This window comes from Melanerpes formicivorus, unplaced genomic scaffold (genome assembly GCF_026170545.1).
Source record: "Melanerpes formicivorus ecotype bairdi unplaced genomic scaffold, bMelFor1.0.p_v2 SCAF_45, whole genome shotgun sequence".
Lineage (NCBI taxonomy): Eukaryota > Metazoa > Chordata > Aves > Piciformes > Picidae > Melanerpes > Melanerpes formicivorus.
The window spans coordinates 1,010,053-1,037,091 of NW_027142397.1; the positions used below are offsets into that span (position 1 = coordinate 1,010,053).

Sequence of the window (27,039 nt, forward strand, 5' to 3'; positions counted from 1 at the left end):
GGTTCCAGCCGGATCCCCACCGCCCCGCTCGCCCATTGGCCCGCCGGGGTCACGTGGGGTGGGGCCAGCCGGGGAGGGAGCGCGAGGGGATGGGAGGGGGGCGCGCGGAGGAGGTGGCGCGCGCGCAGCTGGGCCTCGTGCCCACAGCGCCCCCCCCCGCCCCCCGCTCCCCTCCGCGCTCCCTCCCCCCCCCCAACCCCTCCCTCCCTCCCGCCGCCTTCCCGCGGGCGGGAAACACGGAGGGGAAATGGGGCTGGGGGCGGGGGGGGGAGGGGGGGCAGGTAATGAAAACATGGAGAAAAGGATTAAATAAATAGATATGTATGAAAAGGACCCTCCCCCCCGCACCCCCCCCGCGGTGCAGCCCACAGGTGAGCGGAGCTGTTCGTTCAGCACCCAGGAGGGCAGCCGCCGCCCCCCCCATAGCACAGCGCAGGGCTGGGGGAGCCCGGGGGAGCTGCGGGGCTGGGAGAAGCAGGAGGAGGTTTTTGTTTGCCCCCGGCAAACACGGGAGAGAGGCGAGTTGGAGGGGAAGGGGAGAACAGGAGAGATGGGGACAAGAATAAAGCCAACCCCCCCCCCCCCCCCCAGAAAAAAAACCCAAACCCAAACAACCCCAAAGTGCAAGGAAATGACACCAAAAAAAGCCAGATGGAGACATTACCTGCACCCAGGCAGCTGCAGAGCTGGGCTGCTCCCCGCAGGAGCTCCTCACACCTGGATGGCCACGAGCTGTTTGTTCCCTACAGACACCTCCCTCTGCCCCTAGCATGGACCCTTCAGTGGGACCCTGTCCAGGGACCACCCCCCAGGAGCACAGCTCACCCCCTCAGGTAACCTCAGGTCTCACCTGCCAGAGAGGTTGTGGAGTCTCTTTCTCTGGGGAGATTCCAAACCCACCTGCATGGTTCAGATTGGCTGTGAGGAAGAAGTTCTTCCCCAGGAGGGTGGTGAGAGCCTGGCACAGGCTGCCCAGGGAGGTGGTGGCAGCCTCAGCCCTGGAGGCTTTTAAGGCCAGGCTGGATGTGGCTCTGGGCAACCTGCTGTAGTGTGAGGTGTCCATGGCAGTGGGGTTGGAACCGGCTGAGCCTTGGGATCCCTTCCAACCCTGACACAATTTTGTGATCCTATGATCCTGGGCAACCTGCTGTGGGTGACCCTGCTGCAGTAGAGGGGTTGGACTCGGTCTCCAGAGGTTGCCTCCAGCCCCTACCATTCTGTGATGCATGGAGAATAAACTATTTCCACAGGCAGCTTCCTGAAATGTGAAGCCCAAGAAAGGCAAATGCAGCAAAATGAATAATTCCCAGCCCCCAGGCATGACTTTATCCAAGCTACTTCCTAAGAGGAGGGACATGCATGGAGTCTTGGTCAGCCAAGCCTGGAGGCAGCAAACTGCTCACACTGAGTGCAAAAAAGCACAGCACACAGCCTCCTCCTCTGATTCCTGTCAGGTGGAAGCAATTGGGAGAGCCTGGCAGAGGCTGAGGGATGGGGCAGCAGATCTGGAAGGCAACCTCACCACACCTTGAGAACAAGAATCTCTCTGCACTTTCAAAGGGTTCTCTGATTTTCCAGGTGACTTTGCTACCAGCATGCTTTATTCACCCTTTGACAGTGGAGGTCTCCTCCTCACCATCACCTTCAAAGAGCTGAGTGTGAAGCACTTCCCAAGTCTGTTTTCTATAGTTTTCACCTGGAGGTAAACAGGAACCCTCCAGAGGCAGCCAAAGCTGCCCCTGCTGCACCTCTGTGTGCATCAGAAACAAGAAGCCAGACATCTCCTCTGCTTTTGACCATGGGGACAGAATCTTGGAATGGGGCTCAGTCCTCCCTCCCTCCCTCCCTGCCTGCCTGCTGGAGAAGTGAGAACAAACACCACCCCACAGCTGCTGCAGCCACTCCCAGCACAGGCAGCTCAAGGGCCTTTCCAAAGCCTCTTGGCTGGGCTCACAGGTTGGGTTTGGCTACTGTATTCCTCATCTGGGCTCCCCCTCGTTCCCTGGAAACAGGATGTTAGGTCATAGCTCTCAGGGATTCAGCTTACCCTGTCCAGCACCTAGGTTGAGCTCATTTCTTTTTCCTTTCTAAACCACCAAGCTAATTCCCAACCAATCCTTTCTCCTTGCCCGCTCACAGCCTTTCCTAGGCACAGTTTGTTCCAGCACCAGCATTGGAGGTTTTTCCCCCACGTGCACTGCTCAGGAGGGGTTGTAGGGCTGGGGAAGCTCTGGAGGATCTTTGTTCTCTTGGCCAGCCAGGCTGCCAACACCTTGCTTTAGCTCCTGGGGAGCCAAGAGCAGACAGACGAAAGCCAGCAGAGCCAGGCAGGGAGAAGACAAGATGCCATCCTGGTGTGGGGAATCTCTCTGCCCCTGCTTGGCACAGGGCTGCCTTCCACAGCAGCAATGATCCTCTGCCTACAGAAAGCAAGGCTCCACTTCAGGGGTAGCAGAGAAAAATCTCAGCAGGAGATCCACTGCTGTGAAGCCATGGAAAGAATCCCAGCCCAGTCTGATTGAACAGGGCTGAACTGGTTTGCCTGGGCCAGCTCACAAGAAGTCAAACAGAACTGGGGGCTCCTTTTAGTCCAAAGAGGCAGGGCTGTGGAGGGCCAAGCAGCAGAGCTGTGGTGGGCTGTGTGCCTTCTCCATCATGGGGGCAGGCAGGTAAGACAGGACGGCATCACCCTGCCCAGCAGCACCCACAGGCCTGGGGAGGGTCACAGTGCTCTGCTCCTGCCCTGGGGACACCCGCAGGGGCCCCGGGGACACCCGCAGCGGCGCCACCCCGAGGGAACCGCTCTGGGCAGCAGCTGGTCCCTGTCTTCCCGGGAGCCACCCAGCACCTGTGTCACGCAGACACTGGACACAACCTCTCGAAGAAGTCCACTCTCTTGTGCTCCAGAGCCTGCAGGAAGCCCTGGATCCTCTGCTCCCTCATGGCTCTGCACTTCTGCAGCAGCGTCCGGCAGCGCTGAGAGTCTCCCTGGGACGCGAACCCTTCCTGCTGCAGCTTCTGTGCCACGTAGGCCTGGTCCCTTTCCATCTGCTGTCGCCTCCTCTCCTCCATGTAGGAGTCTCTGGCCTTCTGGAGGGAAAAGCAGGAGAGCATTAGCACTTTCCAGGCCTTTCAGCTCACCTCATCACAGACCTGCCGGAGCCAGGGGAGGGCCACAGGGATGATCGGAGGGTTGGAGAACCTCTGCTGTGAGGTCAGGCTGAAGGAGAGAGCTGAGCCTTCCATCCCCTGGGGCTCCCTTACCTGCAGGGCACTGTAGTTCATCTGGAACCGAAGGATGGCCTCACACAAGTTCCAAAAGGAGTATTCTGGCCACAAGACTGACTGAAACACCAGGCAGGAGTGGGATGTCTGCAGACAGAAGAGCACCAAAGGTGTAAGCACCCCGTGAGGCACAGGTCACCAAGAGCAGCTCTGCTGATCAAACCTCTGCTGGTTTGCCCACAGAGGCTTTACCAAGGCTGTGTTTGAGGATTCTGCTTAACATGGAGGTTGGACCAGATGACCCTTGGGGTCCCTCCCAACCTGGCCTTCTGGGATTCAGTGAAATCAGTACCAGCCAGGGGAGTTTGAAGTGACACAAGGCAGAGGCTTTCCAATCAGCTTTTCATGCTGGGACACCACTCAGCCTCCTGCAAAGGCACAGCAGAATTCTGCCCAGGGCTGTGTTGGTCTTCACAGAGGTATTTTAACAGCTTAAGCATCACAGACTTCCAACAAAACTAAACCAGCAACACTGGGCTACCCAGGGCTGAGTTAAGGGAGTAAGGGAGGAAGTGAGGATCAGGAGATGACATTTCAGGCATTCATCAAATGACATCTCCTGCCACCCCTTGCTGCCCACTCCTGGCATTTCAAGTGCTGAATGACTCTGAAGAGCTGTGGTGCACTGAAGCTACCCTGGAGCTGCAAGGTGCAGACTTCCACTGAAAGCCTAGTTCTGCCCTCAGGTTCCTCAGAGTTTTGGCTCAATGTGTTCCTGGGACCACCACCCCAAAATCTAACTTAAAAAGACTCTGAATGACTCTCAAAACTCACAGAGCCACAGAGTGGTAGGGTTGGAAGAGACCTCCAGAGATCATCCAGGCCAACCCCCCTGCCAGAGCAGGGTCACCCAGGGCAGGGCACACAGGAACACATCCAGGTGGGTCTGGAATCTCTCCAGAGAAGGAGACTCCACAGCCTCTCTGGGCAGCTCCAGGGCTACAGAAAAGCTTAGTGTCACAGAATCCCAGAGGGGTTTGGGTTGGGAGGGTTGGTTTTGCTCTCACCAGCTCACCAAGAGCTCATAGAATGGGTTGGGTTGGAAGGGACCTTAAAAATCATCCAGTTCCAAGCCCCTGCCATGGGGACCCCCTCCCACCAGCCCAGGGTCTGAAGGCCTCATCCAGCCTGGCCTTGAGCACCTCCAGGGAGGGGACAGCCACAGCCTCCCTGGGCAGCCTGTTCCAAAGGGCACATTCTTTGAAGTCAGAGAGTGATCCTGAAGCCAAATTTCCTCCCATCTGGGGGCTGTCAGGACACACAAGCTCTGGAGCTGTGGGGTGTGAGCTGGCACAGCAGCAGCACGAGCACACATCCTCCTCTGCTGCCATCCATGGCATGGCAGAGGGGCACCCTGCCAACCAGACACACTCAGCACTGACAAGCTCCAAGGCACCTCTGGCAGGGCTACCACCAAGAGGAGCAAGCAAAAGGTTAGTTCATGGCATTGACACCCATCCAGGGTGGAGGTGTGCCCAAAAACCCAGGGAGGAGAGGGAAGAGCCTTAGAAGGCAGCAGACAGCTTCTGTCAGCTCACCAGTGGAGGCACTTGGAGCAGGTGCATTTGATGTGGGGTTTGGCTCCAAACTGTGTAACTGGGAACTGGAAGCAGCTCTGGATGCTGAAACTGCAAATATCTGCACTCTGTGCATGGAGAGCCTGCTGGGGTTGAGTTTCTCAGCCCAGCCACACCAAGCTGGCTTCACCATCCTCACAACCTTGTTGTGGGGCTCTTGTTTCACTCTGATGGTCTGGGCCCAGTCAGGCACATCCCTGCCATGGAGGCTGTAAGGTCACACCTCCAGCTGACAGGTGACAAACATCTCCCCCAGGAGTCTAGAAATCCTTCCTGGGACTTCCTCATCCCAGGAAACACTAAGTGAGGCAAAGCCAGGAGTTTACCAAGCAAATGAGGAACCATCTAAGTGTGGGAGGAGGAGCACAAGGAGGAGCAGCTCAGGATCCCTTGTCTGCTGTCAGACCAAGCTGCCATTTCCACTCAGTGCTTCCAGGCTGATACCATCTCAGACTTGTGCTGCAAGGTGTTTAAGGCAATCACACAGCTGCAGGCAACACTCCTCAGAGGTGCTCCAGCACTCCATGAATCCATCCAAGAAGTTAGCTAATCCCTAGCACAGTGAGGGTGAGAGCCCTGTGCTGGCTCACAGCTGGAGCAAGCAGAGCACTGGGGCACAAGGGAGCATTTCCAGGAGGAAGCAAAGTCTTTACCTGCCAGAGCAAGAAATCACTCAGGCGAACCTCTCCAGAGGTCCTGATCAGCAGGTCAGGGTCAGGGGAGTTGCTGGTGTACAGACACTGATCCAGCAGCGCTTCTGACACGTCACTGAGGGGACAGAGGCAGCTGAGTGAGATCCCTGCCCTCACCCAGCACAGGATGGCAGTGACTGAGGGGCTGCGGCTGCAGCCCGAGCGGTGGAGCAGTGCCACAGCCAGGCATCACCCCACTCCTGATGGCCACTGCTCCCCAGGCCAGCTCTAATGCTCCTTCACCCCCAGAGCACTCCCCCCACCCCCTCCATGCTCTTTGAAACCCAATACAGTGGTGGAAGCAGAGTGGGAGGACTTCCATCTGGAGCAGAGAGCAAAGTTCTAACTCCTCCATCTCCTCCAGGGTGGAGAAACAGCTCAGCAGTCATGATTCATCTGTTTGTTTGACCTCATAGCTAAAGTCTGCCAGCCCAGCAGCCAATTGTTGTGGCACAGAACTCTGCCCTCCCATTCAGACTCACTTGAGCCACAGACCCAATTCCTCCTCTCTCTTGGTTGTGTTTCTGTCGCCACAGCAACCCAAGCAATAAAACCCAAACAGCGCAGCAGTAACTTTCAAGTCATTCCTTCCAGTCACACTGGTTTCATGAGCTCTGCTTAAAAGCCACTTGGCTTCTGAGAGGTGGTTAATGAAAGTGTAGGTGGGAAGCTCTCAGCACCCTGGGCCAGGAGTTACCTGGGTTCCAGCAGGCCTTGCTCCACCCCCCAGGCCATCTCCCTGACGGCGTTGCTGATCTCGTGTCTCGAGGTGTAAGCGAAGCAGACATTCAGAAAGCATCTGGAAAGAGGGGGAAATGTGGAGTGCCAACACAAGGAAGGTCCAGGAGGTGACAGAGAGAACATCTACAACAGCTGGGAGCATGGAAAAGCCCTTTCAGATCATTGAGCCCAAGCACTCTCTGGCTCTGCCAAGGCTGGGGCTAAACACCCAGCAGCCAACACCTTCAGGGATGGGGATTCAGCCTCCTCCAAGGGCAGCCTGGGCCAGGCTTGGAGAACCCTTCCAGGGAAGAAGTCTCTTCTAATATCCAACCTAAACCTCCCTCAGTGCAACTTGAGGCCATTCCCTCTCATTCTATCACTTGTTACAAGGAGAAAGAGACCAACCCCAGCTGGCTGCAGCCTCCTCTCAGGGAGGTGTAGGTCTCCCCTCAGCCTCCTTTCTCCAGACTAAACCAACCTCAGCTCCTCCTCCCCAGCCCTGTTCTCCAGACCCTTCCCCAGCTTCCTTGTCCATCCCCTCAGTGTCCTTCTGGAAGTGATGTCCCCAGACCTGCCCCCAGCACCCAAGGTGTGCCCTCAGCAGGGCTGAGCCCAGGGGCAGTGTTTGGGCTTGCAGGACAAAGAAGTTAAAAGGGGTGGAGAAGATCTGCCAAGACTCAGTCTTCAAGTAGAAGAGGAAGATGTGAGGTATCAGCTCCTTCAAACTGTGCTCCTTACTTGTTGTAGTTCCTGGTGGCCAGCACAGCTTGGGCAATCAGCTCCTGGATGTCCAGGGGCAGCAGGGGCAGGTCCCCCAGGACACGGATGCACACTCCGTGCTTCTTCAGGTTCTCCCTACAGCCAGAGACAAGAGTCAGGACCCTGCACTCTGCTGTGCTCTCTCTGCCCAGCACCCACCAAAGCACCACTGGGCATCTGTAATTGATCACAAATGAGTGGTCACCCACAGAGCAGCACAGCTGCTTGCTGCTGTCAGGCAAGGTGGGCTGGGGGCAGGGGAGTGAACGTCACAAGGCAGGAAATCATCCACGCCTGCTCCAGCAAGGAGTCAAGGCAAGGCTTTGGCACTCCAGCAGAACATCCACCAAGCACTTCAGTGCCCTGCAGGAGTTTCCAATGGTGCTGTGCTCCTCCAAAAGCTGTCCTGCCCCAGCTGCTTGGCAAAGGCTGTGGCACAGTGACACAAATCTGGTGTGCAGGGGCACTGTCTGTGCTCAGGAGCTGCTTACTGGGATGGGATGTGCAGAGCTCCTCAACCCAAATCTTTAGCTGGAGAACCATTTCCCTCCTTTAATCCCTTTTCACAACTTCTAACATCCCTGCAACACCTTTTAGTCATGCTCTGCTTCCTTTCCACCCTGTGGGACACCCCTCAGAGGGTTCTTACTGCTCCTCCAGCAGGCGGCTGAACTTCTGCCTCGCCAGATCCATCAGCCCATCCACCTCCTCCTGGGAACGTTTGAAGTTCTCAATGCTGAAGGCATAGACAGTCACCTCCCTGATGCCCAGGTTCAGACACCACCTGAGGGTCTGCAAAACAAACCCAACCAGAGTGGAAAACAGAACTCAGAGAAGCAGACTCCAGAGCCAGCCAGAGCACAGAGAGAGAGGAGCTGCAGCTCAGAACCTCGATGAGCAACCCCAGCTCCAGGCACAAGCCTGACTCCAGTGAAGGAAAGCAACACAACACAGCAGCTAAGCAGTAAAAAGTCATCTGGTGGCTGTGGCTCAACCTTTCAACACACACCATCAAGCCACAGACCCCTTTCTCACCTGTGCCAGCTTATCAAAGCCCTGGGAGTGCCCCTGCTGCCTCTCCACGTGGCACTTCTGGGCGTAGCGGCGGTTGCCATCCATGATGAAGGCAACGTGCTTGGGCATTGGGCCTGCCTGGGGGAGAGGAGAGACAGGAGACAGGGAGACAACAGCCCAGGGAAGGAGAAAGAACAGACCAGAAAGTGAGCAGCCAGCATCTTGCACCACAGAGAGCTTAGTCCCTCTGCTCCTGGTGGCAGCACCTGTAGGGGTGTAGCAGCCAGCCCCCAGCTTCAAGCCTGGAGCTGGGAAGGGCCAGATGCTGATTGCCTCTCTGTTAGGCCCAGTTGAGGCTCTCTAAAAGGCAGACAAGTAAAAGCCTGCACTGAAAAGCAGCTTTACCCTCCCTGTTCCTATCGTGACAGAGAACTGCAGCACTCAGGAGACAGCAGCACTGCCACAGCCAGCCCCCTGCAGCCACAGGCAGGGCACAGGCTCCACCCTGCTGGACCTGTGCAGCGTTTTGGATCCCAGAGCTCAAGAGCATTTTCCCAGCCACAGCCAACAAGGAAAGAAAGGAGGTCATGAGCCTTCCCCACCTTTGAGAGGAGGATTGCTTTCCACTGACCTCACCAGGTCTGCAGAGATCCTGCAGGGAGGGCAGCAGCCTGAGCAAGGCCAGAAGCTCCCTGCAGCTGCTGTGCTGTTACTCAGCAGAACCTCAGCTGCACCTCTCAGCCTCACAGCACCACCAGTTTGCTTCCCTGCCTCCTTCCCACGCCCTGCTCTCATCAGCAAGGGCACAAAGCAGGGGAGGCTGGGAGTGCAAGCTCATCACTGGCAAGTGCTGCCCACAGCCTCCTCTCTCATTTGCAAGACTCAGCTGAAGTAATTTTCCATCCTTGGCTGCAGTCTGGGGATGTGCACCCAAGTGCCAGCATTAGCAAGCACCCCCTGCCAGCACCATGACCTCTCTGGAGCTGAGCAGCCACTCCCAGCCCTGAGGGACCTGCCAGCTCTGCACCCAGGCAGCCAAACTCCTTCCTTACCTTAATGATGTTGGCACAAAACCTCTCTAGGATGGTCAGCTCGCCCTCTCTGATCCACGACATCTCTCCCCCACAGCTCTTTGGCAACAGGAGGATGAAAACAAAGGGGTTAGAGGTACAGGAGGTTCTGTCCAAACCCAAAGCACCACCACAAACCCATCAGCTTGGGGAAAGGAGGCTTTGAGTAGCTGCTCTGGAGCCCTTTTCAATCACCTGTGAGATGCAGACACCAGGGAGGCTGAGAAACGAGCTCTGGAATGTTCCAGCTGTGTGGCAGCAGTGGGTCCTGCCCCAGCTGGTAGCAAGGGAAACTCTGCTGTGCTTTCCAGCCAGATTGGCTGCTGGGGGAGCACAGACCCACAGGTGGGCTCCCACCAGCTGAGTCCCAGGGTGGCAGCAGCACAAAGTGTCCTTCACTGTTCTTGTGTTGGAGCTCTTGGATACCCTTCAAATGAAGCAATCACCTCCACCACCACCTGCCCTGCACTTGTGGCACGACTGAGCCTCCTTTTTCCTCCACAACCAGAGGACTTAAGCCCCCAGAGCTATAAAGCCATTGGAGTTTTACCTCTCTAGCTGCACATCCAATGCCAAGACCTGCTTTGAGCTACCACGAGCTTGCTGAAACTCCACCTTAACCTTCAGCTCTCTCAGCTCAGAGCCCCAAGACATGGACAAAGCAGCAATGGAGGGAAGCTGTGGGGGCAACAGTCCAGATCCAACCACCCAGTGCCCATTCAGGGGTCAAACCAGGTTCAAATTCCACTCATTGATGGCATTAATTTTCTTGCCTGTCCCCTCAGGGAAGGGCTGGCAAGCCACAGATGCAACCACAAAACATGAAGGCAAGGAACTGCTGAGCCTCTGGTTCTGTTCCTAAAGCTCTTAACCCCCCCCTTGAGCAGCTCAGGCTGGAATCAGGTCCCTCCCCAAAGCCACCTTCGGCTGCTGACAGCAAGCAGGCTTTTACACTCGAATGCACGCTTCCGCCTTAAAGAAGGCGCTTCACCAGGAAGCCTCACGTCAGTCAGGCAGGGACTGGGCACCGGAGAAGCCAGGACTCGCTCCTGCCCAGCGGACAGGCTGCAGCCGCGAGAGTTTAGCCCCCTCCGGCCGCTCCCCGTGAGGGGCATTCTCCCCCCCGACAGCCGGGCCGACACTCACCAACGGTACCCAGCAGAGGTGCAAGAGAAGTGAGGAGGAAGGCACCCGGACCAGCCTCTGGGCGAGGCAGCCTCTCGGCAGGCTCTCCGCAGCCCACGGGGCGGACGGGAAGCGGACAGCGGAGCCTAGGCGTCGTCCCTCGGGCGGGGCCGCGGCCCGGCTCCGCGAGGGGAAGAGCCCCGGGGGCTGCAGACCTCCCGCACGCCAAGGCCGAGGAGCCGCCGAGCCGCCCCGCCGCCGCCTCAGCCCCCGCGGAGGGTGACGTGCGCTTCCGCTGACGTCATCAGCCCGCGCCGCGGGGCGGGGCCGAGCGCGTGCGCGGGGGGCGGGGCCGAGGGGCTGCGGCAGCCGCGGCGGGGCCGGGGGGCGGCTCCGGGGCGAGGGAGGCTGCAGGAGCGCGGCCGGGCCAGGGCGGCTGCAGGCCGGAGAGGGGAGCGGGCTTGGCCTGGAGGCGGAGCCTGGGCGCTCGTGGGAGGGCTGGGGGCTGATAGGGCTGGGCCAGAGTTGGGGTAGCCTGGTGGGACTGGGGTGTCCAGGCCGGGTCTGGGTTGGTCGTGAGGGACTGGGGGAATGGGGGGGGGGGGGCTGGCAGCGTGGCCGGGGGGTATGGGGGGCAGGCAGGGGGGGCATGGGGGGCTGGCAGCATGGCCGGGGGGGCATGGGGGGCAGGCAGGGGGGGCATGGGGGGCTGGCAGCGTGGCCGGGGGGGCATGGGGGGCAGGCAGGGGGGGCATGGGGGGCTGGCAGCATGGCCGGGGGGGCATGGGGGGCAGGCAGGGGGGGCATGGGGGGCTGGCAGCGTGGCCGGGGGGGGCATGGGGGGCAGGCAGGGGGGGCATGGGGGGCTGGCAGCATGGCCGGGGGGGCATGGGGGGCTGGCAGCGTGGCCGGGGGGGGCATGGGGGGCTGGCAGTGTGGCCAGGGGGGCATGGGGGGCTGGCAGCATGGCCAGGGGGGGCATGGGGGGCTGGCAGGGGGGGCATGGGGGGCTGGCAGCGTGGCCGGGGGGGGCATGGGGGGCAGGCAGGGGGGGCATGGGGGGCTGGCAGCGTGGCCGGGGGGGCAGGGCTGCCAGTCGAGGCAGCTTTGGGTGCCCCAGCTCCCAGCCCTCCCTCCCCCTCTGCCCCGGCAGCCCCGGGTTGGATGCAGGCTTCCCCAGCCCGGGGGGGAAGGAGAGCAGGCTCAGAGCAGCAGCAGCCATTGCCCAAGGTCTTTATTAGTTTTTTTTTTCCAGAAAAGAAAAAAATAAAAACCACCAACCACCTTTGCCACACTTGGTACAAAACCAAACTCAGCAGTGAAAGGAAGGGGTGAGGTGTGGGGGGACCTTACAGCAAGGGATCTCGCTGCAGGGAATCCAGCAGGGAATCTCTTTGGGAGTCAGGGTAAGGCCTGACCCCCACCCCCTCCACCCCCATTCTCCCCTCCCCCCCCACCCCCTCGCTGCAAACTCCAGAGTTTGACACAAACAAGCTTTGGTTGCTAGCAGTAAACACGGATTACATTCTTCTGTCTCCTCCTGGACAATCTTGTGACTCAAAAGGGTTTTCACAGCGGGGGAGACTCCCTCCCCTCTCTGGCGAGGGACACAGTTTTATCTCATACATTCAAACGCTCCTGGGTTAGAGCAGGACCCTGAGTGTTCTGCCTCCCCCCTCTGCCCCCATGCATAGTGCCCAGCGCCTGCGAGCCGAGCCCGGGCAGGGTGGGGGAGGTGCAGCCAGTTAATTATTGTCAAGACAGAGAGAGAAGCGCGGTGAGGAGAGGGGCTGAAGCCATCCCACCCTCTCCAGCCTGGCTTCCCTTTGCAGATAAAGCAAATCCCTGTGCTCTTGGAGGCCAGCAGCACGCCGGCCCCAGGGGTAACCTGAGTGATTCTCTGAGCTGGTTGCTGTTTGCTGTAGCCTAGGACAGGGACGGTGCCAGAGCTCATATCCCCACACACAGCTGCAAGGCAGAGTCTACAGAGGAGATCCTCCCTCCCTGGTCCATAACCTACTAGATGCTTTGGCTATTTTTCTTACTATTATTCCTCTTCCATTTGTAAACAATAATCAAGGAGAGCACTGAGAGAAAGTGGAAAGCTTTACAGAGGTTATTTACACACGAGACAGCTAGCAGAAAAGTCACCAAACCATTACATGGGGAGGGGGTGGGAAAGGTCCTACAGGATTCTTCCAAGACAGATACAAGAATTTAGGGGGGGAAGGGGGAGGGGAGGGGGCAGCAGTTTCCCTGGCACAACAGAGGTGCCAGGGGAAGGCCATCAGCCCCCCTGCGAGGCAGCAGCGGGACCCAGGCCCGGCTTGGGGACACAGCCCTGGAGCTCTCTATTGCATTTACCCCGTGCAGACAAAAGCCTGAAGCAGTTCTCTATAGATCCCATTGCTAGTCAAGAACTAAAGATGTCCTTCCACACCCCCACCCCCCCGAGCAGAGCACCACCACCTCACCACTGAAACTACTGCAGCAGGGCAGGGGAGCAGCTGGGGAGCTGCTCTCCGTCTGCGTGCCCGGGGCAGAGCCGTGCCCGGGGGGGCAGAGCCGTGCCCAGCAGGCAGAGCCGTGCCCGGGGCAGAGCCGTGCCCGGGGGGCAGAGCCGTGCCCGGGGGGCAGAGCCGTGCCCAGCAGGCAGAGCCGTGCCCGGGGGGGCAGAGCCGTGCCCAGCAGGCAGAGCCGTGCCCAGCAGGCAGAGCCGTGCCCAGCAGGCAGAGCGGAGTTGGTGCCCCTCACCTGCTCCAGCCCTGCTCTACAGCTAAACCTATCACTACCTACACACCAGCAGAAGCCTTGCCCGTGGCCTGAGCCACCAGCACGGCAGGACACCCTCCCTGGGAAGGCTCCAGCCAGCCCCAAGCTGCAAAGCAGAGTCCTGGCGCCCCAGAACCAGGGACCAGGAGTTTTCCCTGGCCGTTGTCAGCCAGAATCTGGGGAAAGCCAGGAAGGGAGGAGAAGGAAGATGGAGCAGTTGTACCTCCCTGGGATTTGGATCCGACCTTGGCACCAGGTCCTTTATCCCAGGAGGTCTCAGGTAGCTTTTTGCTTGAGGGCAGGTTAGAGCAGGGGTTTGAAGAAAGCCCTCAGGCTCCCAAGAGCCTCCCATACTGCTGTCACCTTTTGCTGGGACCCCCTGAACGGGCTGGGGACCCCCATCCTCTGGCTTTCCACCCCCCAGCCAAACAGCAGCAGCCTGCTGGGAGCCTGTGCAACATCCCAGCCCCTGGGCAATGGGAGGACTTGGGCATGGGGCAGACTGGAGCATTCCCACTGGGATGGTGGGAAGGGGATTTGTGGGAGTGAACAGGAGAGAGAAATGGAGGACAGTCCTCAAAAGCCACTGGGCTGGGAGGAAATCTGGAGTTGGGGAGCCAACACAGGCTCTAGCAGCTGGTTCCCTGCCCCATGGCACTGCCTGGCTTCTCCATCCCTGCACATGGATCTGCAGAGCCAAAATTCCTCCTCCAGTCCACAGGGGAGGGCAAAGAGACTCTATTAAAATACAGTCAAAAAGAAAGCAAAATCCCAAATACAGCCCAAAAAAAAACCCCCACCCCCACCCCCCACCCCCAACCCCCCAGTGAAAAGCTGGAGGAGCTCAGCCCTGCGAGGGAACAGCAGTGAGGGAGAGCTACACTTCCAGTACAAACTTTGTCACATCTTTGTGCTGCTGGAACACATAAACCCCTCCTGTCTGTCCAGCACTGGGCTCCAGAGGCATTCTTATCCCTGAGATTGCTCAAATACCTGAGAAGAAGTTGCAGGAATTATGTCCTTTCTCTCTCTTTTTTTTTTTCCCTTTTCCTTTTTCTCTTTTTCCTTTTCCTATTTTCCCTTTCTTTCTTTTTCTTTCTTTCTTTCTTTCTTTTTCTTTCTCTCTTTTTCTTTCTCTCTTTTCCTTTCCTTAAAGATTAAAATATACAAAAATACAAGAACAGAATATTTATATTAAAAAAAAAAAAAGAAGAATAAAAGAAAAAAATTAACTACCCACAGCCCCCCCCCCAAAAAAAATCCTCCCCCCTCCCCCCCACCTAACCCCAAAGACAAGAGACACCCCCAGGATACGTCACTCACGCACGTCCTAGTGCAGCTTTCGCTTGGTCTGGGCTTCAGCACGGCCAGGGGATGGCTGCCCCGGGACAGGAACCTGTCCTCTGGGGCCAATAAATAAAGGCAAGACTTGGAGGGGGGCTGCTGGGGAAGGAGGACAGCAGCCACCAACCCCCTGGGGGGAGCCCTTAGCTCTGCCCCTGGGAGGGCTCAGCCCAGCAGCCTTTGGTTTGGGGGCAGCCTGGGCTGGGCAGGAGGAGCAGGGGCAGGAGGCTGGCTCCAGAGCCAGGCAGCCTGGGGTGAGGCACAGCTGGAGCTGCCTGAGCCCTGGGTGGGTTTCGTGTGCAGCTCCCCAGGGAGATGTTGCCAGCAACGTCCCCGGGAGCTGGCTCTGCCCCAGGGCTGCTGCCCAAGGTGTAACAAAGAGCTCCATGAAACCCTCCTGCTGCCCAGCTCCACGTTTGGGAGGCAGGGAGAAGCCTCAGAGGGGAGGAGGTGGCTGCAGAAAACACTTTGGGCTGGCACCTGGGGAGGCTTAGGGGACAAAAAAACCAACCCAAAAGTGGGTTTCTTTTGACCTGATCTCCCCCAGACCCAGCAAGCAGACAGCAAGTGTGAGCCCAGCCCCGAGAGACGCCCCAGATCCTCCCAGGCTGAGCCCAAGTCCGAGCTCTGCTGCTTTCAGCAGTGGGTGACCATGGAAAAACTGCAGATCCTCCAGCAAGGAGCTGTGAGGAGCAGAGGGTCCCCCCATGGGCATCTCCCCAGCCCTCTGCAGCCAGCCTTCCCCCCTTGGCCTCTCTCCCTGGGGCAGAGGGGTGGAGCAGGCATGGGGAAGGGTCTTCTGCAGCCCATCCAAGCTGTGCCAGGGCCTGTTTGAAGCTCAGGAGAACAAGGAGCTGTGAGAGCTCCTCCCTGAGCTGCTGTTTCTCTGCTCCTCCTCCCAGAGGCACCACTGCCTGGCTTCACTTAGGTGAGTGACAATGAAATCAAATATGGTTGGGTTTAGTTTTCTCAGCTGGAAGAGATGTGCTGGGTGCTGGGTTTGGGACAAACCCTCCCAGTTCAAACCGGGCTGGGAAGGGAGCAGGGGAGGGAAAAGATCTGTGCAGGGACACCAGGTCCCTGCTGTTAGCATTGCCGTCATCCCTCCCCAGTCCTTCCCCTTGCCCTCCTTCCTCCCGCCCCTCCCCCCTCCCCCACCCCCCCGGCTGCCCCTCGCCTTGCCAAAGCCTTTTGAGCCCCTCCCTGGCCCCCCGCAGCCTGCCTCATTCGCGGGGCTCCGGGAGCAGGGCGGAGCTGTGCATCTCCTCCTCCTCTCGGCCGCAGGCAGCTTTGCCCTGCGAGCTGGGCGACTGCTGTGCTTTCGCCGGGCAGTTGGCCACCATGTGGCTGATGCTCTGGCAGAAGTGGCATTTCTTGGGCTGTGGGGGCAGCTTGCACTCCTTGGCGTGGTGGTCCAGCCCGCCGCAGTTGTAGCATCTGCGGGAGGGGGGCAGGGGTGGGGGGGAGGAGAAAGATGCAAGGAGGATAAATCAAATGAGGTGGGATGGGGGCCTGGGGGGATCCACCTGGCACTGCAGCCAAAGCTGGGCTGAGGAGGGCTGAGGTGGTGACTGGGTTTGGGTCCCTCGGAGCCCCAGCCTGGCTCTGGCTCCGTGGTGCTGCTGGCACCCAGGAGATGGCAGCAAACCTCTGCAGCCAAACCGAGCACTTGGGGACCAAAGTCAGGGATGCAGGGGGGCACTTAAGGACAAAAGTCAGGGCTCCATCCCGGTTCTGGCTCCTGTGTCTCCAGACCCTGCACCCGTGTCCCTCTCTGGAGCAGAAGCCCTCGGCAGAGCTTGAGCAGGCAGTGGGAGGAGTGCGAGGAGAAAGGCTGCAGGGACAGCCCAAACGAGGCTCCTCTCCCAGCTGTGTCTGCAGCACTCATGCCCCAGGTCTCACCTCCACACCTCAGTGATGTGGGCAGAGGGAGCTGCCTTGGCTCCATTTTAAACCCTGCACCCACCTGGGGTGGCCACAACCCTTTGGCTCTTTCCTTTTCCTTCCCAACTGAACCAGAAACCTGCCTGTGGGAACAGCTGGGTGGGGAGGGAAGCATCCACTGGGCAGGCTGGGATGAAGCATCCCCAGGCAGCCGGCATGGAGACGATGGGAGAGGAGAGAGAGGATGAAGAGCTAGCCAGAGTCTTGCCCCAGGGCTGCCAGTGGCACCGTGGGAGATGCTGCCAGGACACCTGGCCACCTCCAGCCATTTCCTTCCCACAGGGAAGAGTTTCTCTTCCAGAAAAGTAGCCCTGCCCAGCACAGCTCCCCCAGAGCAGGGGAGCAGCCCCCTGGGGTGTCCCTGATCTCTGCCCTTTCCCCACCAAGCTGCATCTGCCACTCATTAACCCCTGAAGGAAGACACTTCCCCAGAGGAGGGGTCGCTGCCGACCCCAGCCCCATGCCATGGGCAGGCTGCTGGGCAGCTCCTGGTGCCCGCAGAGCTCAGCCCCAGCCCAGCCCCGAGCCCCAGCCCCAGCCCAGCCCAGCCCCCCTCACCTGTCTCCTTTGGATCTGCGCTTCTGGAGGCTCTTGCCTTTGGGTCTCCTCTCGCTGCCGATGCAGAAGACCCCCCCGGGGCCGGTCACCCGGATGGACTCCAAGCCTTTGGAGGACTTCTTGAAGGTGAACTCCACAGCTTCCCCCTCCTTCAGGCTGCGGAAGCCTTCCATGTGAAGCTTGCTCTGGGAGGGGGGAACAGGGACAGGATGGAGGTCAGTGTGGAGCTGGGGTGTCCACAGGCACTAAACAACCCCAGCCCTGCAAACACCTCCCGTGGCACAAGGGATGCCAACATCCCCTGCGTGGAGGTGTCCCTGCCCATGGCAGGGGGTTGGAGCTGGATGATCTTTAAGGTCCATGCTATGACCACCACCACACAATCAAACTGGGAGTTCAGAAAGACCCAGGCTGGGGAAGAGAGATTGTGAAGCAGATGGAAAAATCCACTCCACTTGCACAAGCTCTGTCCATCTGAGCAGGACAAGTCCAGAAGGAGCTGAGCTGGGTGGTGCACCTCTTGCCCCCCTGTGCCAGCATCTCCTCCTGCTCTGCCAGGGGGTGAGCCCAGGCAGCGATTCCAGCGGAGCTTTCTCTCAGCTCCATGAGCAGAGCCCAAACGAGCATGAGCAGAGCGCTCAGGGGGAGGATTTGCTGGCAGGGGGAGGAGCAGCTCCAGCGGGCTGGGGATTCCCGGCAGAGCCGGCGCCGACGCCTGCGCTGCTGCAGCGGGAGCCGCGTTTATGAATGGAGCATCTCCCCCATTCATGGCCTGCGCAGCTCCCGGCACGTGGAGCTCTGCCTCTCATTCTTCCCGCAGGGGCAGGCATGGAGGCTCCCCTCTTCCACCCCAGATCTTGCCAAGACTCAGAAAAGCAGAGAGGGAGGAAACGGAGTCGTGAGGTTTCAGGAGTGGTTGTTTTGTTTGGGTTTGCTGGGTTTTGTTGGTGGGGGCTGGCAGGATGTGCCGTGCACAGGGGAAGTGGGAACACAGCAGAGCTTGAGGAACAGCCCTTGAGGGCCCTTTTCCTGCTGCTTTCTCCCCTCTCCTGTGTCTGGGCACACAGCTCTGGGTGGGACAGGCCCCACAGGCTGGGCCAAGTCACCCACAGCCACTTAGTGCACTTCCACTTGCCTGCTGAGATGGGGAGATCCAAGCTGGACCCCAGGGATCATCAGAAGCATTTCCTCTCTGACCTGCTCCTGCTCCCGAAGGGGAGAGCCAAACCATGAGGTCCCCAATGACAACAAGGACATGAGAGAGCCTCACAGCAACCTCTGTCCATCCTGAGCTGATCTGGGCCATCCCATAACCACTTAACCACTGGCAAGCAGCCAGCCAGCCACTGCTTCCCAGCCCTAGCTGGGCTTTCCCCCAGTGCTGAGCACCACCAAAAGGGTGCTGAGCACCACCAAAAGGGTGCTGAGCACCACCAAAAGGGTGCTGAGCACTGCAGCTGCCAGCAAACACAGGATGTGCCTGGCTCAGCTTTGACACCTTGAGGGTGGCCACCAGCCCGGGGCTGGCCACCAGCCCTGCCTTGTGCCCAGCGTGCTGCCCTCAAACCCCTCCACGTGAGGCAGTCTGAGGGACAGGGGCTCCGTGGGTGGTGAATTTGCTCTGGCTCAGCAGCAGCTGTGGTGGCTGGGGGACGAGGAAGAGCTGAGCAGCCCCCCACGGGGAGCAGCCCCCCACGGGGAGCAGCCCCCCACGGCACAGGAGGCAGAGATCCTTGCTGGGGTGCTCACAGCCCCAGCTGTGTTTACACTGCAGACAAGGAATCTCCAAGCTCTGGGACAAAGCCTGGCCGTGGCAGGGGTGCCTCAGTGTACAGGCTGCTGCCCAGCCCCCAGCCCGGCCCACGCCTTGGCACCATCGCCCACGGTCAGCCAAGCTCTGCACCTCCCGTGCCAGGGGCCCAGCTCCCCCACGAGCACCCATCGCCCCCATTTTGAGGGTGAGGAGGGCCGGGGCAGAAGCTGCTGCAACATGACAGGGGGGAAGCGATTTATTTTCCAGGAGCCAGCGAGGATGACAACCACCCCCCGCTCCCCCTCCACCAAAAGGCCAAAGGAAACGCCCTCTCCCCAGGGAAGGAGTGGGGAAGGGGAGGGGGGGCAGCTGCCAGGGCACCCCAGCTCTTCCCCCCGCCCGCAGCCTTTTGATGTGAGCTGCAGAGTGGCCGGTGGTCCCTGCGCATCCCCCCTGCCCCCTTCCCAAAACACACACATTGCTGGCATTCCTCTGTTATCAGATAGGTAATCAAACTGCAGCCCATTGAATTAGCTGCATACCTCCTGCATCTGAAAGGAAGGGGCCCAGAGCCCCTGTCCCACACCACACACAAAGCCGGAGCCTTCCCAGGCCTCCACACCCCCTCCCTCCCCAAAAAAATAAAGAGAGGAAGGGGGGGGATCGGAGCGAGCCGGGGATGCTGGGGATGGGGCGGGGTGGGGGGAGAGCGCAGGGGAGGGCCGGGGCCGGGAGCCACCGGCCAGCGAGAACAAAGGGCTGGCGGCGGCCAAGCTCCCGCTGCCCAAATTCCAGGAGTTCCAGGCCACGGCGGGGGGGTGGGGAAGGGTGGCAGGCATGGCCGCGGCCCCTCTGACCCCCTGCAGCCCCTCCGCACATCAGCCCTGCGCCCAGCCAGCCTGCCGCGGCCGAGCCGGGGTTTGCCCGGAGGGTGCTGGGGGGCTGGGTCCCGCGGTGGAGCCGAAGGGTCAGGTTTGGGTGCGGGGGTGTGCAGGGTGACCCTGGGCTCAGGATCACAAAGCGCTGCCAGCCTCCTAACCAAACTGCTCTAAAGCGCAGCCCAGCACGAGGACCTCGCTGTCGTCGTTAGGGGGACAAGGAGCCGAAGCAGAGCCGATGCCACTTCACCCAGCTCTCTGCAGCCTCCCTGGGCACCCCCACGGCGGGCACCCCCACGGCGGGCACCCCTCTGCTTTCCCACCCATCCCACACCCTGGCAGCTCCGCGGTGATTCACCACAGACAAAGACGCAGCACAGAAGCAGCTGAGCCCTGCCCACAGCCCCTGGCACTGGGTGCCCCTTACCCTCACCCCTCCTCCACCTGCACATGGGTGCCTTCCTCCCTCCCTCCATCCCTCTGCTTCCCCTCCCAAGGGGACACGCCACGGAACACCCCAAATCCAGCTGCTGCTCCCCGAACCACCAGGATCTGCTTCACCCCCACCCCACCAGGCTCTGGAGGGGCTCGGCCAGCCCCGGGGTCACCATTGTCCCCGTGGCCTCCCCAGCGTGACACAAGGGGACGTTTATTCCCGGCCAGCCCTGGCCACTCAATCAAACCAGCTTTGTGTCCGGAGGGGCCTGGGGCGGAGCCGCTGCACCTCGCCGGAGCGATGCGGTTTGAACTGAAATCCCTCGGGAAAGGAGCCAGGTCGGGATGCTGCGGCAAGACACAGCTGCGGGAAGACGAGCAGCAGCGTCAGGCTGTGCCAGGGCTGTGGCCAGGCCGTGCCCAGAGCATTTCGGGCAGCCCAAGCCCGCTGGAACTCTGAGCCCTGTTCCCTCACCTGCACACTGCCCGAGGGCAAGCAGCCCCGAAGGGGATTTTGGCAGGGCTGGGGGCTCTACCGACATGGGGCAGTGACACCAGGGCCAGCCCAGCTCCCCACCAGGCCAGCAGGGAAATGTCCCTTTGCCTTCACAGCCAGTGCCTGGATCCTGCTCTGAGCAAAGCCCTTCCCTCTCCCCAACCCAGGCAATAAATCTTGTCCCAGTGGTGGCAGCTCAGGCACTGGGAATTGGGCTGCAGTTTCCAGGCTCACGTGGGCATGGCTGGGAGCAGGAATCACCTCCTGGGCCCTTCCTGCAGCTCCACACAAGCAGCTGGTGGCTGCTGCTTGCAAAGAGGGTCCAGCTCCAGGGGCCTGGTGCAGAGACAGAGAGGGTGATGCACCCAGGAGAGCAGAGGGGATTTAACAGAGCACCTGCAGGGCTTTCCAGCACCTCCCTCTCTCATCTGGAACAATATCCTCAAGGATTGATTCCCAATTCAAGTAAAACTCAAAATGAAGTCACTCTCTGGCCAGAGTAACCCCAGGTGTGTCTCATTTTCCACCAGGAACCAGCAACATTCATTGCTAGATATTAATTATGGGGAAAAAACCAAAACAAAGGGCACCCACAGGAGTTTCATCCATCAGCTGCCTGCCCCCACTCCACCCTCCCAGCTCCTTCAGCTGGATTTTTCCCCACCCTGAGGGTGCCAAAGCCTCCCTGGCTTCTCAGGGAGCAGCTAATTAGGACCAGTGGCTGTTTATTTGCTTCACAAGCCCACGCTAGAGCAAGGACAGGATGGGAGCAGCAGCAGCAGCACCTTCCCTTGGTGATCCCAGCTCTATCCCACCTATCCTTAGGGAAAAAAGGGAAAATACGAAGGGGGGGAGGGGGAAGGGGCAGGGAGAGGAGTTTGCCAAGACAGCGACTCCATCCCGGCCCTCCCCAGGCTGTAAGAGGAGCGATTCCCATTCATTTGGGCCGTTTTATCTGGGAGCCCATTGAAGGGTGTTTTCCCTCCCTGCCCCTCAGCCTGGGGCTGGGAGGGGGAGCTGGGGGGAAGGGATGAGCCTGCAGCCATCAGTTAATCTTTAGACAGAGACAGGAGGCTTTTTTTGTGTGTGTGTGTGAGTCTTGAGGGAGTTCCAGGGGTGGAATAAAGCCTCTCTCTCTCTCTCTCTTTCACTCTTCACCACCAGGAAGAGGAGCACAAGCAGTGTGAGAGGATTCTATTCCAGCAGCTCTTTAAAAACAACCCAAAAAAAAAATGCCACTACTTCCTCCCCACCCCCAGGAGCAGAGAGGTTTCTACCCCAGGGCATCCCTTCCCCAAGGACGTGCAAGCAACCCAAGACCAGCACCTCAGGGTGCCCAGCCAGGGCCGTGGGGTGAGCCTGGCTCCTGGAGAGCAAACCCAGGAGTGGTGCACAGGAGACAGCAGAAAAGTGGGGACAGCAAATGTGTGCTGTGCCTCTGTGAGCATCACAAGGCCCACACAGTGGCTAACTCCAAAGGCTGCTCTGAGCTGCCATCCCAGCTCTGCACAAACCAAATCCCACCCCCAGCCAGACCCTGCCCTGCTCCCCACGCCAGGGGAAAGGCATCAGGGGGCTCATGGGCTGGCCGGATCCTGCTCCCCAGCAGATCAATTCTCCCTCATGTCCCTGCCTCTGCTCTCCTGCACAGCCAGGCCTGGAGCTGCCTCCAAGCTCGTGGTGGTTTGTTTCAGAGCCCAGTCCATGGCTCACATCTTGGCTTGCTCCAGCCCCAGCAGAGCACAGGCAGGAGAGAGCCCAGGCCAGCTCAGCCAAAGTGCCTCCACACTGCCCAGTCCTCAGCCAAGACAGGACAGATCCCCTCCACCATCCCCTGACCCCCACGGGTCTCCTGGGGATAACAGCACCCAGAGCACCAAGGTAGGATCAAAGTGTCCCTCCCGTGTTGGCCCCACGCTGCCACGGGTGGGGAGTGCCACATCCTGGCTCCTGCAGGTCTAACCATGGGCACAGCCTTCTGTTGCCTCAAGGGCAGTCAGAACTGTGTCCCCAGGATGCCAGCGACCCAGCTCCCTGTGGCCGTGGCAGCAGCCACAGTGCCCAGCAGCTCTCCTGCCAAAATCACAAGGAACCAAACCCCAAAGCCCTTCTACCATCACCTCTATCAAAGATCTCGACCTGTTGGCTCAGAGAAACACTTGGGGAGGCAGAGCCGAGCTGGGCAGTGGTCCCCCAGGGCTGAGCAGCCCCTTCCTCTTTACTCCCAGACAGGACTGGAGGGTCCAAGTGTGGAGATGGGCTGCAAACCCCACACTGCCGGGCTGCACTCACTCCTGCTCTAGCCAGCAGCACCGAGCCCGGGGGCCCTGGCACGCTCAGGTTTTCTCCTCTGCCCTTCCCAGGTCACCTTTCCCTGCTGCCCCACACTCCCATAAGTGGTGCCCAGAGCCCAGGAGCCACATCTCCATGGGACCACCGCAGCTTTGAGTTCAGCAGCAGCCTGATTTCTGCCATCTCGAGACCTCACTCCCTTCATGGATGCTGCTCAAACCCTTCTCCTCCTCGGGACAACTTGCTCTGGTCCTTGGTGCTTCATCCCCCCTGTCTCCTCACAGGCCCCAAATGAATCCATCTCCAGTGGCCAGGGGAGGCATTTGAACCCAAATGCCTCATTTTGAGCTCACAATGCGAGGGAAAGGCAGCCCCGAGGAGCCCTGTTAGTCTCCTGTCCTGCCGAGATTTTAATCTCTTTGTGATCAGATAAAGGCAGAGGGAGATGGAGACGCGCTCCCCGCAGAGAGGAGCCATTCAGACCTGGTTCCTGTAATAAAGTGATTTAATAGATCTAAAGAGGCCAATTCCCTTCTTTCTCCCACAATTACTTCCTGTGGGTCATCATTCACATATGTAAATGAGGAGGGGAAGAAGCGGGTTGTGGGGGGCTCTAGGGTGTTAAACCCCCAGTGGTTGGTTGGGGGTGCGGGGCTGAGTCCTGCGTGTCATCCCCCCTCCCCAAACCAGCGCTGGCATTTGCCCTCCCAGGCCTGACCCCCTCCCCGGGGAGCAGGGCTGGTGCCAGCTCTTGAGAAGGGCCTGGACGCTGGGGTGGGGAAAGCATCAGCAGAACGACCTGGATCTCCACACAGCACCCAAAAGGGGCAAGGCAGGGCTTGGAACACAATTTGGTCCCTCTCTGAAGGGGGAGGGATGAGGCAGTACCGGGGTGCTCTGTGGTGGAAGAAGCACCAGGATCAGCAGAGCAGGAGGCAAAGCACAGCCTTGAGGAGAAAAACTCAGCATCAGCCCAAAGCCAAGGAGCACTGGGAGCAGCCTGCCCGTGAGAGCCACTCGTGCTGCCCTCTTGCTACCCAAAATCGCCAACTTCTCCCCAACACTCTCCAAAAGCAGCAAACCCTGCACATGGGAGCCCAGAAAATGGGGGGCAGTGGGAAGCTGGGTGGGTGGTGGGATGCTCCCGGCAGAGGCACCCCAGCTAATTCTCTCTTCCTGCAGGAATGTGAGCGAGAGCAATCAGGAAACCAGACTGTCTGGGGGCAATAAACCCCCAGGAGAAGGGAAGGAGGGCGGGAGGCTTCCCCCCAGGGGCGCTGGGTCCCGCTGTGCTACATTGAGATGCAAAGTCCCATTTGCTCTCCCAGAGCCCCAGGATCCCGCTTTTCCCAGCTGATTTGGAGCCCTCGACTCCAACCCCAGCTGGTGGGTTTGGCTCAGGAGGGTAACTCCTGCCGAGGCACTTTTAACAGGCTGCAGCTGAGGCAGAAAGGATTTGCTTCTCCCCGGGTCATCATTCACCTCCCAGATCGCTGCAGCCTTGCCTGGAGCAGCTACTGCCTCGTGGGCAGAGGGTGGCAGACTCGCTGGAGCCCCCAGCCCCAGGAACACAGCCCAGGGGCTCAGTCCTGCACCCCCACTCAAACACGGATCCAAACTTGGGGGGATTTGGGTCCATGGGAAAACAGCAGCTGCTGAAGCCAGGTTGGCCGCAGGCTCCCCAGAGCCGGCACCATCCCACTGCCGCGGGCCAAATCCGGTGCAATTGCTGCCAGCTGCACCCAGACTCGCTCGGCTTTGCTTCAGGGATGCCTGTGACCGTTCCCCCTTCACTCCTGTGCACTGCACTCCCCAGCCCTGATGGCAGCCACTTCCTCGGGGCAAGGGGCCACATGCCACGCTCTCATACAGCCCCCACCCACACGAGCCGCTGCCAAGCCCCACATCTCCCTCCGAGCACCCAGCCCCGACCTGGGCACCATCTCCAAACTTGTACCCTCTAGCCCCTCAATGGGGTCCACCAGCTGTGGGAGGGGCTCAGTTCCAAGCCTCAATTCACATCTTCCCTCGGCGCAGGATCACCGACACGCGTGGGGGTTCCCCCTTCAGCAAGGTGTGTGAAGGTCAAACCCGGACCACGAGGCTGTCACTACCCCACAGGATCCTCAGGGGCACGTACGCGACCCCCGCACGCCTTTGTGCCAGCCGCGGCCGAAGCAAGGGCCCGGGTGGAGACTGCCTCGGCCAAGGGGATGAGCCACAGCTGGGGACAGCCCGATCCTGCCTCCCTGCGTGGCTCAGCACTCCCAGGACCCTGTTCCAAGGGGGAAACGCAGTTCATCCCCAGGTCGCTCGCACCTGCTCCCCTGCAGCCAACCCCAAGGGGCTCCCCGGGGACCCATGATGAGAAAATTAAATCGCTCGGGGATCAGTTTACAGAGTCGGTCCCTGGAGGGGAGCCCCCGGCCTCTGCCTCCCCCTTCACCACCAGCCACAATCGGGCAAACGAGCCCGGGGAGATCCCGCCACCGCCGGGATGCAGTGAGGGACCATGGACCTGGCGTGGAGGCGGCGCGGTGAGGGTCCCCCATCCCGCCTCGCATCCCCTCAAAGGGGAGTGTGCCAGGGGCTGCTCCTCTTCCCTCAGCCCCAGCGCAGGCTCCGGCCCCGTTACCTGGTGCACGAAGACATCGACAGGGGAGTCCAGGGTCGCGCCGCCCTTGGCGGTCATGGAGAGGAAGCCGAAGCCCATGCGGACGTTGAACCACTTACAGATGCCGGAGCCGTGCAGCGGCTGGGGCTCGTTCTCCGCCTTGGGGGAGTCTCCGGCCGGCTCCTCGCCCGGCTTCGCACCTGGGGAAAGACCCGCAGAGCCGCTCAGTCGAGGGGCTGGGGGGAACTGAGGGGTCCCCGTCACCCCAGCCGGGCAGCAGGAGCCCCAAATCCTGCTCAAGCTTCCTCAAGGAAAAGGCAAAAGAAAAGGTCCCAAAAACAACTCCCCAAAACCTCAACCCCTCCCGAGCAGCGCCGTCGGCTCTGCTTCCACGTGTGCTTGGGAATCACCCTGCGAGCGGGGGGAAATGAGGGCAGGTCCTGCCGGTGGTGCGTGGGGTGGGGGGAACGAAATTCGTTCTCCCCCATCAAAAACATGAAAAAAATCCCCAAAACCCCCGAAAAATCACCCAAACCAAACAACAAACCAAAACAATACAACACAAAACAAACGAAAAACTCCCAAACCCTCCAAATTCCCCAAGCACTCCGATCACCAAACCCCCCCAAAACCAGCCCCCCCCAAATTAAAACCAAACAGCACCTCCCTCCCTAAACACCCCCCGAACAAAACAAACAGAAAAAGCAGGGGAAAGGGAAAAGCTGCCCCAAAATCCCCACCCGAAACCCCCTGCCCCCAGCGAGCCACGCTGCAGAAAGTCTCTCCCCGGCTCTCAGCATCCCCCCGCTGCATGGGGACCCCCCCCGTTCCCAAACAGCCCCAGCAGCCTCCACCGGCCCCAAACCTCTGCGTTCATCCTGAAGCTGGGGAAGGAGCGGGGGGGGATGTGGGAAAATAAACTAAACTTCCCCTTGAGCCCCCCAGGAGCTGCGGCGGAGCAGGCAGCACACGCCGGGCCCGGCCTCACTGCTGGGACGCGGTGGGGCTGGGTGGGCTGGGGTCTGGGGTAAGGATGAGGGAAGGGGGGGGAGGGTGGGGAGGGTTCCTGAGCCCCCCAGCTGCGCTCTGCTGCCGTTATTAATAATCGCGGAGCCCAGGCGGGCTGCGACAATAATATAACTTAACCTGCGAACTGCTGGTTGGAAACAGACCCCATCCCGACACTCGCTTGCAAATTCCGAGTTGTGGCTGTTACCGCCTCCTTCTCCCTCCTCCTCCTCGGCCAGCTTTGAGGGTATCGGCCCAGCCAAAAAAAAAAAAAAAAGAAAAAGAAAAAAGAAAAAAAAAAAAGAGGAAAAAGAAAAGGGGGGAAAAAAAAAAAAAAAGGGGAAAAAAATTCGCAAAACAAAACAAAAGAAAAAAACCTTCCAGAGAGAGGGGAAAAAAACAAAAAAAAAGGAGAGAGAGAGGGGGGGAAAAAAATCCCCCAGCTTAGACCCTGCCGGGAGGGAGCCGAGGAAGGTTTGACTCCATCTTCACTCCAACAATAGGGGTGGGAGGGGGCGGGAAGGGTTTTTTCAAAGGCTCCCAAATTCTCGCAGACAATAGCACAGCCCCCGCCCCCCCCCCGGGACCCACCGGGCCCCGCTCCGCCGTCCCGCCCCCACGTGATCCTAATTAACACACACACATCCCCCCCGCTAATAGCCACACATTCCGGGAGGGATTTGGGGTGGGGGGGGGGGGG

General features: G+C 59.8%; 2 protein-coding genes across 2 annotated transcripts; both read right to left on the reverse strand.

Moving 5' to 3' along the window:
• Window positions 1-1,579: 1,579 nt before the first annotated feature.
• Window positions 1,580-10,508, reverse strand: DHDDS (dehydrodolichyl diphosphate synthase subunit). Its single transcript, XM_068159094.1, has 9 exons — window positions 10,267-10,508; window positions 9,103-9,180; window positions 8,072-8,188; window positions 7,686-7,828; window positions 7,016-7,132; window positions 6,252-6,353; window positions 5,516-5,630; window positions 3,265-3,372; window positions 1,580-3,090 (listed from the first exon to the last, which is right to left on the reverse strand). Exons 2-9 carry the CDS (start codon window positions 9,163-9,165, stop codon window positions 2,854-2,856), a joined length of 1,002 nt encoding a protein of 333 aa, XP_068015195.1. The 5' UTR covers window positions 9,166-9,180; window positions 10,267-10,508; the 3' UTR covers window positions 1,580-2,853.
• Window positions 10,509-15,584: 5,076 nt separating this feature from the next.
• On the reverse strand, window positions 15,585-26,535 carry LIN28A (lin-28 homolog A). The gene is made up of 4 exons (XM_068159102.1): window positions 26,478-26,535; window positions 25,353-25,531; window positions 16,864-17,048; window positions 15,585-15,798 (listed from the first exon to the last, which is right to left on the reverse strand). Exons 1-4 carry the CDS (start codon window positions 26,506-26,508, stop codon window positions 15,585-15,587), a joined length of 609 nt encoding a protein of 202 aa, XP_068015203.1. The 5' UTR covers window positions 26,509-26,535.
• Window positions 26,536-27,039: the final 504 nt, after the last annotated feature.

What these genes read in the sequence shown, in the direction of transcription:
- DHDDS (XM_068159094.1), bottom strand. Translation starts at nt 9,165, where the DNA reads ATGTCGTGGATCAGAGAGGGCGAGCTGACCATCCTAGAGAGGTTTTGT. An exon ending in GCTTTGATAAGCTGGCACAG is followed by an intron (nt 7,829 to 8,071) that starts GTGAGAAAGGGG and finishes TTTGTTTTGCAG; the next exon opens with ACCCTCAGGTGGTGTCTGAA. An exon ending in GCCACCAGGAACTACAACAA is followed by an intron (nt 6,354 to 7,015) that starts GTAAGGAGCACA and finishes CCCTCTTTCCAG; the next exon opens with ATGCTTTCTGAATGTCTGCT.
- LIN28A (XM_068159102.1), bottom strand. Translation starts at nt 26,508, where the DNA reads ATGGGGTCTGTTTCCAACCAGCAGTTCGCAG. An exon ending in TTCCAACCAGCAGTTCGCAG is followed by an intron (nt 25,532 to 26,477) that starts GTTAAGTTATAT and finishes GTCTTTCCCCAG; the next exon opens with GTGCGAAGCCGGGCGAGGAG. An exon ending in TCGATGTCTTCGTGCACCAG is followed by an intron (nt 17,049 to 25,352) that starts GTAACGGGGCCG and finishes CCCCCCTCCCAG; the next exon opens with AGCAAGCTTCACATGGAAGG.